This window comes from Carettochelys insculpta, chromosome 15, assembly GCF_033958435.1.
Source record: "Carettochelys insculpta isolate YL-2023 chromosome 15, ASM3395843v1, whole genome shotgun sequence".
Classification (NCBI taxonomy): Eukaryota; Metazoa; Chordata; order Testudines; family Carettochelyidae; genus Carettochelys; species Carettochelys insculpta.
The window spans coordinates 39,106,166-39,119,586 of NC_134151.1; the positions used below are offsets into that span (position 1 = coordinate 39,106,166).

General features: G+C 70.9%; 3 protein-coding genes across 6 annotated transcripts in view; 1 reads left to right on the forward strand and 2 right to left on the reverse strand.

Annotated features, from left to right (window-relative positions):
- The window catches only part of UNC5A (unc-5 netrin receptor A), an 80,608-nt gene extending 80,032 nt beyond the window's left edge, over positions 1-576 (forward strand). For all 4 annotated transcript variants that reach the window (XM_075009797.1, XM_075009800.1, XM_075009798.1 and 1 more), the window contains one exon: positions 1-576. In XM_075009797.1, the coding sequence (XP_074865898.1) occupies positions 1-166 (166 nt within the window). In that variant the 3' untranslated portion in view covers positions 167-576.
- On the reverse strand, positions 569-13,049 carry LOC142021236 (hexokinase-3-like). The gene is made up of 14 exons (XM_075009812.1): positions 13,015-13,049; positions 12,686-12,785; positions 12,242-12,425; positions 10,369-10,524; positions 9,673-9,906; positions 7,528-7,832; positions 7,077-7,225; positions 6,796-6,915; positions 6,481-6,576; positions 5,444-5,543; positions 5,033-5,216; positions 2,847-3,002; positions 2,518-2,751; positions 569-2,217 (listed from the first exon to the last, which is right to left on the reverse strand). The coding sequence occupies exons 2-14, from the start codon at positions 12,735-12,737 to the stop codon at positions 2,073-2,075; spliced, it is 2,115 nt and encodes a 704-aa protein (XP_074865913.1). The 5' UTR covers positions 12,738-12,785; positions 13,015-13,049; the 3' UTR covers positions 569-2,072.
- Positions 12,772-13,421, reverse strand: part of LOC142021391 (hexokinase-3-like) — a 26,276-nt gene continuing 25,626 nt past the window's right edge. The window contains exons 6-7 of the mRNA XM_075010111.1: positions 12,987-13,110; positions 12,772-12,785 (exon numbers count right to left, since the gene is read on the reverse strand). Coding sequence (XP_074866212.1) covers positions 12,772-12,785; positions 12,987-13,110 — 138 coding nt within the window. The remainder of the gene's footprint in view (positions 12,786-12,986; positions 13,111-13,421) is intronic.

Sequence of the window (13,421 nt, forward strand, 5' to 3'; positions counted from 1 at the left end):
CCACGTCAGCTTCTTCGCCTCGAAGGCCAGCCCCACGGCCATGCTCCTGAACCTGTGGGAGGCGCGTCACTTCCCCAGCGGGAACCTCGCGCAGCTGGCGGCCGCCGTGGCCGAGGTGGGCAAGCAGGACAGCGCCCTCTTCGCCGTCTCGGAGGCCGAGTGCTGAGGAAGGGCTGGGCTGAGCCTGGGCGCGGGGGCCGGGCTGGGGGGAGCACAGGCCCTGGGACAGCCCCAGAGCTGTGCATCCCCGGGGGGCCCGTGCTGGCCTCCTCCCCCAGTTCTGGCCCCTGCTGGCCGCCCCTGCCCTGCAGCTCGCCCCAGGCGGGCACGGGCTCGCCAGTGCTGGCACGGACAGCGAGGGCCCATCTGCCCCCGGCTGGCGAGGGCTGCCTGCGCCAGCGCCCCGGGCGCCGTGGAGCCAAAGAGCGGCCAGGCGGGGCTGTGTGCGGCGGTCGTGCGTGGTGCGTGCTGTAACCGTGTGGGCTGGCAGTGCCAGGCCCTGTCCCATGTTGTGTAAGGACGGTTTTTAGTCTGTATTCAAGTGCATTTGCGTATTTACACTTGGCCTTATGTACATAGGCGGCACCGTGGGGCGGGGGGCGGGGGGCACCGTGTCAATAAAGTGGATCTATATTGCTAGTGGGGCTGCAGGCTGGTGCCACGCACAAGGCCGGGCCGGGGCGTGTTCCCTGCTGAGCCGGGCCGAGCGCCCTGCCTGCCAGCTCAGACGGCCCTGGGCCAGGGCAGGGGAGCCCGTGTGTCTTGGCTTGGGGCCGGGTGGGATCCACTGTCCTCCTCTGCTGGCGAGAAGCACACAGGCAAGGGCACGGCCCTGCCCGCCCACCCGCCCGCCCAGCTGGGCCACACTGAGCGCGTGCGCGAGTGAGGCGTCACGCTCAGGACCCGTGGCTGGGCTCGTCACCCGACCCCCAGTGCCCAGCTGAGCCAGGGTGCTGCCCCCAGGGCGATGGGACCTGGGCCCCTGCGAGCCCCCCCGCCCCGTGCACAGGCAGCCTGGCGCCAGCGTCTAGCTCCGCCTCAGCCAGGGGCTGCCCACAGCGGGGCCCTCTGCTGCCAGCCAGCCCGCCCCCACCCATCGGTGCCTGTCAGCCAGGCCTGAGCCACCCCGGGCAGCAGCACGGCACGGGTGAGAGCGCAGGGCCGGCGGGCATGGCCGGGGGCTGCACCACGCCTCAGCACAGGGTCCTGGGCCTGGCCCGAAATGCACACACACGCATACACACAAACGTACCCACACAAACACACATGCATATGCAGACACACCCGCCCCCCCACACATGCATATGTACCCACACGTACCCCCCACACACACATACACACGCATGTGCACACACACACACACACACACACACACGTTCCTGTCTCACCCACGGGGTGCTGGAGGCAGGGGCTGGCTAGGACAAGGCAGCACAGAGGTGATGTGGAGCTGAGCTGCACGTGACTAATACGGAGCCATAGCTGCCCAGGCCGGCTGGGCCCAGCTCCTGCCCTGGTGGGGAGGGGCGTGCAGGTGGCGGCAGCTCAGGCGGGTGGGCGGCTCAGGCTGGTGGGCAGCTCAGGCAGGGGGCTGGCGGGTGGACGGGCGGGGAGGCTGGCGGGCGGGCAGACGGCGGCGGCTCGGGCGGGGGGCTGGCGGGCAGACGAGCGGGTGGCTGGCAGCGATGGCTCAGGTGGGCAGACGGCAACGGCTCAGGCGGGTGGCAGCAGCTCAGGCGGGGGGCTGGTGGCTCAGACGGACGGTGATGGCTCAGGTGGGGTGCTGGCGGCTGAGGCGGGGGGCTGGCGGCTCAGGTGGGCAGACAGCGGCGGCTCAGGTCGGTGGCTGACGACTCAGGCAGCGGTGGTGGCTCAGGCGGACGGAGGCGGCTCAGGCGGACGGCGGCGGCTCAGGCAGGGGGCTGGCGGCTCAGGCGGGTGGCGGCGGCGGTGGCTCAGGCGGGCAGACGGCGGCGGCTCAGGTGGGTGGCTGATGACTCAGGTGGCGGTGGCAGCTCAGGTGGACGGCGGCAGCTCAGGCAGGGGGCTGGCGGCTCAGGCGGGCGCCTGGCGGCTCAGGCGGGCGCCTGGCAGGCCATGCGACAGGCGACAGCTGCGATCAGCGCGGCGCCTTTGCCAGAGCCATCCTCCGACTGCAGGAAGGTGACGCCGCAGCGCGGGGCCAGGAGCTGAACGGTCGCCTGCACCTCCTGTGCAAAGCTGCACAGAGCGGGGTGGTGAGCCCAGGGCCGGGCAGCCTGACCCCCTCTGCCCCCCTCGTCCACCTCCCTCGCTCCCCCTCCTCCGCCCCTCACTACCCTTCCCCCACCCCTCACTGCCCCTCGCCCCCCACTGCCCCCCCCTTTGCTCTCTGCCCCCTACAACCAGGCTTTGGGGCTCCCCTCTGATTGCTTGTGACACTCAGCCCCTTGTCCCTGCCCCAGCCAGCAGCACTGGTCCCAGTGCAGGGCGAGCAGCGTCCCCATGCCCGGCTCCAGCCCAGCCCCTGGCCCCACTCACTGCGGGTGCAGCTTGTAGAGCGTCCCATCCACGCCCACCGTCACCACCAGCTGCTCCAGGCCACGGTTCTCCCGGATCTTCTCCACTACAGCAGCCACGGCCGCCCCACAGAGCTGGGCCGCACGCCGGGCCACCACCTGGCACACCTCCCGCACCAGGACGCTGTCCTCACAGGTGACGTGCAGCCCCAGCTCCTCCAGAATGGCGCACACCTGCCGCAGGGCCAGCCCATCGCTGCGGGGCACCGGAGCATGGTCAGCACGACCCCTGGCCCCTCCGCCACAAGGGCTGGAGCCCGGGGCCCTGTCCCGCAGCCGGCCTGCACTCACCTCTCGATGGATGACAGGAACTTGGTGGGGAAGAGGTCGGGGGTTTGCAGCTTGGGAGAGGGGCGGCCCCGGAACAGGAGGCCCTGGGCCGTCAGCTGCAGCAGGACGTGCCGGACGATCTCACCCAAATACATGCCGCTGATGAGCTTCTCGAACCTGTCCCGGCAGGGGAGACCCACAGGCTGTCAGCCCTGCCCTGCCCTGCCCTGCCCTGCCCTGCTCACCCCACCCCGTCTGCCCCGCCCTGTGCACTCACCCCAACCCGTTCTGCCCTGCCCTGCCCTGCCCTGCTCACCCCAACCCGTTCTGCCCTGCCCTGCCCTGCCCTGCCCTGCTCACCCCACCCCGTCTGCCCCGCCCTGTGCACTCACCCCAACCCGTTCTGCCCTGTGCAACCACCCCACCCTGTTCTGCCCTGCCCTGCCCTGCCCTGCCCTGCTCACCCCACCCCGTCTGCCCCGCCCTGTGCACTCACCCCAACCCGTTCTGCCCTGCCCTGCCCTGCTCACCCCAACCCGTTCTGCCCTGCCCTGCCCTGCCCTGCCCTGCTCACCCCACCCCGTCTGCCCCGCCCTGTGCACTCACCCCAACCCGTTCTGCCCTGTGCAACCACCCCACCCTGTTCTGCCCTGCCCTGCCCTGCCCTGCCCTGCTCACCCCACCCCGTCTGCCCCGCCCTGTGCACTCACCCCAACCCGTTCTGCCCTGCCCTGCCCTGCTCACCCCACCCCGCCCTTCTGCCCTGCCCTGTGCAACCACCCCACCCTGTTCTGCCCTGCCCTGCCCTGCTCACCCCACCCCGTCTGCCCCGCCCTGTGCACTCACCCCAACCCGTTCTGCCCTGTGCAACCACCCCACCCTGTTCTGCCCTGCCCTGCCCTGCCCTGCCCTGCCCTGCTCACCCCACCCCGTCTGCCCCGCCCTGTGCACTCACCCCAACCCGTTCTGCCCTGTGCAACCACCCCACCCTGTTCTGCCCTGCCCTGCACTGCCCTGCCCTGCCCTGCCCTGCTCACCCCACCCTGTTCTGCCCTGCCCTGCTCTGCTCGCCACACCCCACCCTTCTGCCCTGCCCTGTGCACTCACCCCAACCCGTTCTGCCCTGCCCTGCCCTGCTCACCCCACCCCGCCCTTCTGCCCTGCCCTGTGCAACCACCCCACCCTGTTCTGCCCTGCCCTGCCCTGCTCACCCCACCCCGCCCTTCTGCCCTGCCCTGCCCTGCTCACCCCACCCCGCCCTTCTGCCCTGCCCTGTGCAACCACCCCACCCTGTTCTGCCCTGCCCTGCCCTGCCCTGTGCACTCACCCCAACCCGTTCTGCCCTGCCCTGCCTTGCCCTGCTCACCCCACCCTTCTGCCCTGCCCTGTGCACTCACCCCACCCCGTCTGCCCCACCCTGTGCACTCACCCCAACCCGTTCTGCCCTGCCCTGCCCTGCCCTGCTCACCCCACCCTTCTGCCCTGCCCTGCTCGCCCCACCCCGCTCTGCCCTGTGCACCCACCCCAACCCGTTCTGCCCTGCCCTGCCCTGCTCACCCCACCCTGCCCTTCTGCCCCACCCTGCCCTGTGCACCCCACCCCAACCTGTTCTGCCCTGCCCTGCCCGCCCCACTCTGCCCTTCTGTCCTGCCCTGCTCACCCCACCCTGCCCTTCTGCCCTGCCCTGCCCTGTGCACCCAACCTACCCCGTTCTGCCCTGCCCCGCCCTTCTGCCCTGCCCTGGGCACCCCACCCCACTCTGCTCCGCCCCGCCCTGTGCACCCACCCCAACCTGTTCTGCCGTGCCCTGCCCTGCCCTGCTCACCCCACCCCGCTCTGCTCCGCCCTGCCCTGCCCTGCCCATCCCATCCCCACCACGTTCTGCCCTGCTCTGCTCTGCCCCGCCCTGCTCACCACACCCCACCCTTCTGCCCTGCCCTGCCTACCCCATCCCCCTCTGCCCTGCGCTGTGCACCCCACCCCGCTCTGCCCTGCCCTGTGCACCCACCCCACCCCGTTCTGCCCTGCCCTGCCCTGCCCTGCCCTGCCCATCCTATCCCCACCCCACCCAGCTCTGCCCTTCCCAGCTTGCCCCTGTCCCGCCCTTCCCAGCCCTGCCCCAGGATGGCTCCTGCCAGCCCCTACCCCAGGCGAGTCCCGGACTGGCCCTGCTGTGTCCCGCTGCCCTCGTGCCCAGCCCTGCCCACCTCTGCTGGCCAGGGTTCAGTGAGGCCTCGTCCACCAGCCTGTCGAAGTGGGAGACGATGTGGTCCAGGCAGCCGTTGTCCCCGAACGCGCCCCACTCCATGTTGATGCACATGCGCCCCTCCTGCCCCGGCACGGTGCCCACGTTGCGCAGCTCCTCCATGTAGCAGGCGTTGGTGCCCGTGCCTGAGCAGGAGGGACGGGGTCAGCACAGGCCCTGGCAGGCCGGGTAGCGGGGGCCAGGCGGCGCTGCCCCAGGTGTACACCCCTCCCCTGATGCACTGGAGGCCGATGCCAGGGGGCAGCACTGGCGGGGGGCAGGGCCTGAACCCCAGCCTGGCTCTGGGGCCCTTCTTTGGGGCTAAGGGGGCACCTGCCTGATGGGCACCGGGGGGGGGAGGGTCACCCCTTACCCACAATGAGGCCGACCTCACAGGTGGGGTCATCGTAGCCACACGACATCATGGTTCCCACGGTGTCGTTCACTATGGCAACCACGTCCAGTGCAAAGTGCTAGGAAGAATGAGCCCCGTTACTAGGCAACACGATTCCCCATCACTAGAGCAGCGGCACTGGCACGCTGCCCCCCGATCTCCTGGGAAACAGCCCCTCCTCCTGCTGCTCCTTGGAGGCAGCCGCCAGCCTCCGCCCGGCTGGGCACCCCCTGCGCCAGCCCCATCCCCTCACGCCACGCTGCGGGAAGCAGTGGAGCAAGCGGGGGGGGCCGGAGAAGAGCCGCGAGGAGGAGGAGCAGAGCGCCGGGGACGGCTGAACGCACTGGGCTTGTTCGGTTCCGCGTCGGCGACAGCAGGGTGGCCGGCTGCAGACGCAGCCCTAGGGACGGCACCCACACGGCTCGAGCTGCCGTGGCTTCGCTCACCAGTAAGGCCAGCGCCCACTGAGGCTGCCAGCCCCTGAGAGCCATTTGCGCCTCTCCAGCAGAGGCACCAAATCCCTCGCCGGGAGCGTCACCTCCTGGGAAGTGCAGCCAAGCCCCAAGGGGGGACGGGACAGCTGCTTTCGAGTACCTCCAAGATGGTCACGAGGAGGAGGGAGAGAAATTGTTCCCGTTGGCCGCTGAGGACAGGACAAGGAGCAACAGGCTAAAGCTGCAGCTGGGGAGGTTTAGGTTGGCCAGTAGGACAAACTGCCCACTGTCCGGGTGGTGAAACACAAGTAAATTGCCTGGGGCGGTCATGGAAGTGCCATCGCTGGAGAGATTTCAGAGCAGGTCAGACACACCTGCCGGGGACGGGCTGGATGGTGCCTGGTCCTGCACTCAATGGCTCTCGAGGATTCTCTGCCAGGGTGGGCATCACTAGGGCACCGTCAGGCTGAGATGGAGCAGCCCACAAGCCTGACCCCCCCCCAGCAACAATACACACCACCTGGGCCCTGCCCCCCGCCGCCCCCCAGCTCAAAGGCCCCTGCCCAGGCTCCCGGGCCATACTTGTTTGCGCTGCACAGCCTCCCGGAGCAGCTGAACCACGTCCTTCCCCACGCAGCCCGAGGCCTTGAACCCTTTGGTCCAGCTCAGCAGGATGCCCTGGGGTGAACATCGGGGGGCAGTTAACAGGCTGCAGCCAATTCCGTTCCGCACAAGCTGGCTCGCCGGTGCCACACATGGTGCCCTAGCACCGCCTCCACCCACTGCCCTCTGCCCAGCCCGTCCCAGCTGGAGCCCCGAGGCTCCCCCTGCCCAGCCCCCAAGGGGAAGCTCAGGGCCGTGGTGCGGTGCCTCCCTTCCCCTGCACTCCTGCCACACCTGGTCCAGGCCGGTCTGCTGGCAGGGAAAGGAGAAGGTGAAGCCGAGCGGCAGCGTCTGGCCCAGCAGGCCCTGCTTGGCCTGGAAGTCTGCGATGCACTCCACGATGTGGTCGAAGAGCTGCAAAGAGGGGCGGGTCGGCGAGGGCTGCGGCCAGCCGGGGGCCCCAGCACCACCTGGGCCCAGGGGCTCAGCCCCCGGCTGGCCAATGGGACAAAGCGAGGCGCGGCGCCCAGCCAGCCCCAGGGGCAGCCGCCCGCACCCGCCGCGTGCCGCCGTACCTGGCTGCCTGGGCCCTGGGCCACCTGCGGCGGGATGGAGTACACCTCGCTGACCATGCGCACGCCGCCCTGCTCCCGGCCGCCCACCTGCACCAGCAGCACCCGGAAGTTGGTCCCGCCCAGGTCCAGAGCCAAGAAGTTGCCTCTCTCTGCACAGGGCACCGGGAGGGGCTCAGAGCCAGTCAGAGCCAGGCGGGCACTGGGCTGGGCCATGCACAGCTCCCTGTGCCAAGCACCACTGGCCCGCAGGCCCCACCCCCCAGCCCCCTCCCTCGCACCCAGCCCGCAGGGCGCAGATGCCCCCTCTCTGCGGCTGGCAGGCAGCAGGGGAGGCAACACGGGGACTAGTGTTCCCACCAGGGGACTCCCCACCCGGCCCTTGGCCACACGCAGGGCAGGGACGAGAGATGCCAACCCCAGGGCAGAGCAGCCCCGGCCAGCGGCCCCTCACCCGAGCCGTCGGGCGTGGCACGGACGTAGGTGGGCAGCATGCGGAGGGAGGACCTGGCTCGTGTCTCCTCCCTGAGCCCCAGCTCCATCTCCTGCCGCAGCAGGGCCTGCAGCTTGGCCAGGTCTTCGGGCAGGAGCCGCAGCGGGGCCAGGATGTCCTTCACCTGCAGGCGCTGGGCTGCCAGCCTGGATGCCACCGCAGTCACCATCGCCACCCCCTTGCCGCTGCCATCCTCCGACTGCACCACCGTGATGGCGCACTCGGGCGCCAGCAGCTCCACCAGCTCCTGCAGCTTCTGGCTGAACCTGGGGGCCACAAGAGAGCCTGGCAGGGGCTGGCAGCGCCCCCGCGGCCAGTCCTCAGCAGGTGCCTGCCCAGCCTCCTGGAGTGTCTGGAGCTGGCTAAGGGAGTCAGCCCAGGTGAGGGGAAAGGCCTGGAGCAGGGGGCAGCTGTGCAGGGGAGGGGGGAAGAGGGGCAGCCGTGGGGGAGGCGGGGGAGGAGGGGGCAGCCGTGGGGGTGGGGGGGGAGCAGGGGCAGCGTGGGGGTGGTGGGGGAGGAGGGGCAGCCGTGGGGGTGGTGGGGGAGCAGGGGCAGCGTGGGGGTTGGGGGGGGAGCAGGGGCAGCCGTGGGGGTAGCGGGGGAGCAGGGGCAGCCGTGGGGGTTGGGGGGGGAGCAGGGGCAGCGGTGGGGGTTGGGGGGGGAGCAGGGGCAGCCGTGGGGTTGGGGGGGGGAGCAGGGGCAGCCGTGGGGGTGGGGGGGGAGCAGGGGCAGCGGTGGGGGTTGGGGCGGGAGCAGGGGCAGCGTGGGGGTTGGGGGGGGAGCAGGGGCAGCGTGGGGGGTGGCGGGGGAGCAGGGGCAGCCGTGGGGGTAGGGGGGAGCAGGGGCAGCGTGGGGGGTGGCGGGGGAGCAGGGGCAGCGTGGGGGTAGGGGGGAGCAGGGGCAGTGTGGGGGTGGTGGGGGAGCAGGGGCAGCGGTGGGGGTGGGGGGGAGCAGGGGCAGTGTGGGGGTTGGGGGGGGAGCAGGGGCAGCCGTGGGGGTGGTGGGGGAGCAGGGGCAGCCGTGGGGGTAGCGGGGAGCAGGGGCAGCGGTGGGGGTGGTGGGGAGCAGGGGCAGTGTGGGGGTTGGGGGGGAGCAGGGGCAGCAGTGGGGGTTGGGGGGGGAGCAGGGGCAGCCGTGGGGGTAGCGGGGAGCAGGGGCAGTGTGGGGGTTGGGGGGGGAGCAGGGGCAGCGTGGGGGTGGTGGGGGAGCAGGGGCAGCCGTGGGGGGTAGCGGGGAGCAGGGGCAGTGTGGGGGTTGGGGGGGGAGCAGGGGCAGCGGTGGGGGTGGTGGGGGAGCAGGGGCAGCGTGGGGGTTGGGGGGGGAGCAGGGGCAGCCGTGGGGGTGGTGGGGGAGCAGGGGCAGCGTGGGGGTTGGGGGGGGAGCAGGGGCAGCCGTGGGGGTGGGGGAGCAGGGGCAGCCGTGGGGGTTGGGGGGGGAGCAGGGGCAGCGTGGGGGTTGGGGGGGGAGCAGGGGCAGCCGTGGGGGTGGGGGAGCAGGGGCAGCCGTGGGGGTTGGGGGGGGAGCAGGGGCAGCGTGGGGGTTGGGGGGGGAGCAGGGGCAGCCGTGGGGGTGGGGGAGCAGGGGCAGCGTGGGGGTTGGGGGGGGAGCAGGGGCAGCCGTGGGGGTGGCGGGGGAGCAGGGGCAGCCGTGGGGGTAGTGGGGAGCAGGGGCAGCGTGGGGGTGGTGGGGGAGGAGGGGCAGCCGTGGGGTTGGGGGGGGAGCAGGGGCAGCCGTGGGGGTGGGGGTGGGGGGGGAGCAGGGGCAGCGTGGGGGTTGGGGGGGGAGCAGGGGCAGCCGTGGGGGTGGGGGTGGGGGGGGAGCAGGGGCAGCGTGGGGGTGGGGGGGGAGCAGGGGCAGCGTGGGGGTAGCGGGGAGCAGGGGCAGCGTGGGGGGTGGCGGGGGAGCAGGGGCAGCCGTGGGGGTGGGGGGTTGGGGGGGGAGCAGGGGCAGCGTGGGGGTGGCGGGGGAGCAGGGGCAGCGGTGGGGGGTGGGGGGGGGACCCGCTGTAGCTCCCTCTGGAGGCGCTGACCCAAAGCTGCCCCTCGCCCTGGGCCCATGCCAGCCCCAGCTCTGCCCCCGGTGGGCGGGTGGCGTCCGGGACCTTACCCGGGGTGGGCCCGGCTGACGGCTCCATCCACGGCCACGCTGGTCTGCAGGCGACTGAGCTGCCGGCTCCGGCACATGTGGGTGAGGATGGCGGCCAGGCCGGCGGCACAGAGCCCCACGGCACGGGCACAAACAGCGCTGCAGGCCTCCTGCACAGCAATGCAGGCCTCCCTGCTCGCCTCCAGGCCCAGCTCCTGCAGGGTGTGCTGCGCCGTGGCCAGGCCCTGCTGCTTGCTGGGGGGCACAGGCACCCGCCTCAGGACCCACAGGCCTGGAACCCGCCTCCCTCGCCGCAGCCCTGGCACCCGCCTCCCTCGCTGCAGCCCTGGCACCCACCTCCGTCACCCACTAACCTGGCACCCGCCTCCCTCACCCGCAGCCCTGGCACCCGCCTCAGTCACCCGCAAGCCTGGACCTGCCTCCCTCTCCACACACCTGGCACCCGCCTCCCTCTCTGCAGACCTGGCACTCTGAGCACTGGGCAGCAGCCTCCCAGAGGGTGTACAGGACAGAGCCTCGCCACGGGGGCACCGGGATCCAGCACTTGCTCTCTGCTCCAAGTGCCTGCCCAGGTCCCACACAGCCTGAGTTTGTGTCTCAGCAGCAGTTGATGCCCGGCCCTGCGCCCAGCCCACGCCTGGCCAGCAGGGAGCTGGTGACCCCACGCCCGCCCAGGCAGCTCCCCAACCCACTTACTCAATGATCGCCAGCACCTGCTGGCTGGAGATGGAGCCGGCGGGCAGCAGCGCAGGGGTCGTGCACCCATGGAAGAGCTCACCCTCAGCCGCCAGCGCGAGCAGCACGTGCCGCACGAGCTCGCCCAGGTACAGGCCACCAATCATCTTCTCAAACCTAGTGGGGTGGGACGGGTGTGAGCAGCGCGTGTGGCAAGCAGAGCCACCGTTCCCCTGCACATGGCCACAGCCCGGCACGGTCACAGCCTGCCACTGCACAGCCCGGCACAGTGCAACCCAGTACGGCACAGCCCAGCCCGGCACAGCCCGGCACAGTGCAACCCGGTACAGCACAGCCCAGCCCGGCACAGCCCGGCACAATGCAACCCGGTACGGCACAGCCCAGCCCGGTACAGCCCGGCACAGTGCAACCCGGTACGGCACAGCCCAGCCCGGCACAGTGCAACCCGGTACGGCACAGCCCAGCCCGGCACAGCCCAGCACAGTGCAACCCAGTACGGCACAGCCCAGCCCGGCACAGTGCAACCCAGTACGGCACAGCCCAGCACAGTGCAACCCAGTACAGCACAGCCCAGCCCGGCACAGCCCGGCACAGTGCAACCCGGTACGGCACAGCCCAGCCCGGCACAGCCCAGCACAGTGCAACCCGGTACGGCACAGCCCAGCCCGGCACAGCCCGGCACAGTGCAACCCAGTACGGCACAGCCCAGCACAGTGCAACCCAGTACAGCACAGCCCAGCCCGGCACAGCCCGGCACAGCACAGCCCAGCCCGGCACAGTGCAACCCGGTACGGCACAGCCCAGCCCGGCACAGCCCGGCACAGTGCAACCCGGTACGGCACAGCCCAGCCCAGCACAGTGCAACTGTGATGGGGTTCAGGGGTCCCCATGCACTGCACCCCATCCGCTGGCAGGAGTGACTCTCACTCAGCAGGTACAACAGGAAGTTTATTAGGCAACAGATGCCCAGTTGCACACAGAGGCGTCAGTGCAGCCATCAGAGACAGTCCTTCCACCCCATCCTGGGGAGAGGAGCCCGAGGGGTGCCCCTCTGGGGTGTAGCTTCCCCCGCCCCAGGCTGCCTCCTTCCAGCTCCCTCTCCCCCTTGCCTCTAACTGTCGCCCCCCGACTCAAAACCAGCTCGGCTCCACCCTCCCCTTTGTTCAGGGCAGAGGTGTTACCTGCCAGCCTGGGTTATAGCCCCAGGGTCATCCTTAGCCACTGGGAGCTCCATCACAGCAGCCCGGTACGGCACAGCCCAGCCCAGCCCGGCACAGCCCGGCACAGTGCAACCCAGTACGGCACAGCCCAGCCCGGCACAGCCTGGCACAGTGCAATCCAGTATGGCACAGCCCGGCACGGCACAGCCCGGCACAGGGCAACCCAGTACGGCACAGCCCGGCACAGCACAGCCTGGCACAGTGCAACCTGGTACTGCACAGCCCGGCACAGTGCAACCTGGTACGGCACAGCCCGGCATGGCACAGCCCGGCACAGGGCAACCCGGTACAGCACAGCCCGGCATGGCACAGCCCGGCACAGTGCAACCTGGTACGGCACAGCCCGGCATGGCACAGCCCGGCACAGGGCAACCCAGTACAGCACAGCCCGGCATGGCACAGCCTGGCACAGTGCAACCCGGTACGGCACAGCCCGGCACAGCACAGCCTGGCACAGTGCAACCTGGTACGGCACAGCCCGGCACGGCACAGCCCGGCACAGGGTAACCCAGTACGGCACAGCCCGGCACGGCACAGCCCGGCACGGCACAGCCCAGGCGTGGAAGCCTGGCTCAAGCGCTGGGGAGCAGATGCTACCCATGGGGCTCGGTGTGAGCCAATGTGCCACGTCTCTGCCCCGCAGCCCTGCCCACCTGTGCTGCCCTGGGTTCAGGGAGGCCTGGTCCACCCGCCGGTCAAAGTCACTCAGCAGATAGCCCAAGGCGCCATCGTCGCCGAAGACGCCCCATTCGGTGACCACGCCCATGCGCCCCTCCATCTCTTCCACCGCCTTCACATGCCGCGCCTCCGCCATGAAGCAGCTGTTGGTGCCAGCATCTGCCAGGCCAATAGGACAGGGTGTGTGCCAGGCCTGGCCCGAGTCACCCAGTGCCAGGCCAATAGGACAGGGTGTGTGCCAGGCCTGGCCCGAGTCACCCGGTGCCAGGCCAACAGGACAGGGTGTGTGCCAGGCCCGGCCCGAGTCAGCCAGTGCCAGGCCAACAGGACAGGGTGTGTGCCAACCCCGGCCCGAGTCACCCAGCCCCAGGCCTCCCCAACCCCTCCACCTCTGCCTGGTCCCAGACCAGACGACTCACCGACAACCAGGCTGACCTCACACGGCTCTGCCAGGGCACCACAGCTCATCATGGTGCCAACTGTGTCATTCACCACAGCAAGGACCTCAATGGTGTACCGCTGGCCAAGCAAAGAGCAGCATGATCAGCTACCCCCACCATATCATGGCCAGGGGTCCTGCCTCACACTGCCCCACCACCCCCAGGGGCTCCACTTTGCCCCATCATGCCCTGCCCCCTGGCTCTGGCCCAATGGCCCAGCACCATCCAGGGAGCCCTGCACTGCCCCACCCACTCAGCAGGGCCCCACATATGCCCCAACCCAGCCCCTCCCCTGGAGCCCCCTTTACATCTTGCTCATTGATGGCGTTCTGCAGTAACTGCACCACGTCCTGTCCCTCCACCCCGGAGCAGGCGAAGCCTTTCGACCAGGACAGCAGGTAGCTCTGCAGGGAAGAGGGAGGGCGCTGCGGTCAGCTGGGCTTGCCCCATACCCCCAGCACCCCCCAACCACTGCTCCTGGCCAGCCCCCCCAGCGCCCCCCCACTGGCACCCACCAGCCACTGCTCCCGGCCACCCCCCGCCCAGTCCCCTCCAGCCATTGCTTCTGGCCAGCCCCGTCCCAGTGTCCTCCAGCCACTGCTTCCGGCCAGCCCACCAGTGCCCTCCAACCACTGCTCCCAGCTAGCCCCCCCAGCGCCCCCCACTGGCACCCACCAGCCACTGCTCCCGGCCAGCCCCCCCAGAGCCCCCCACT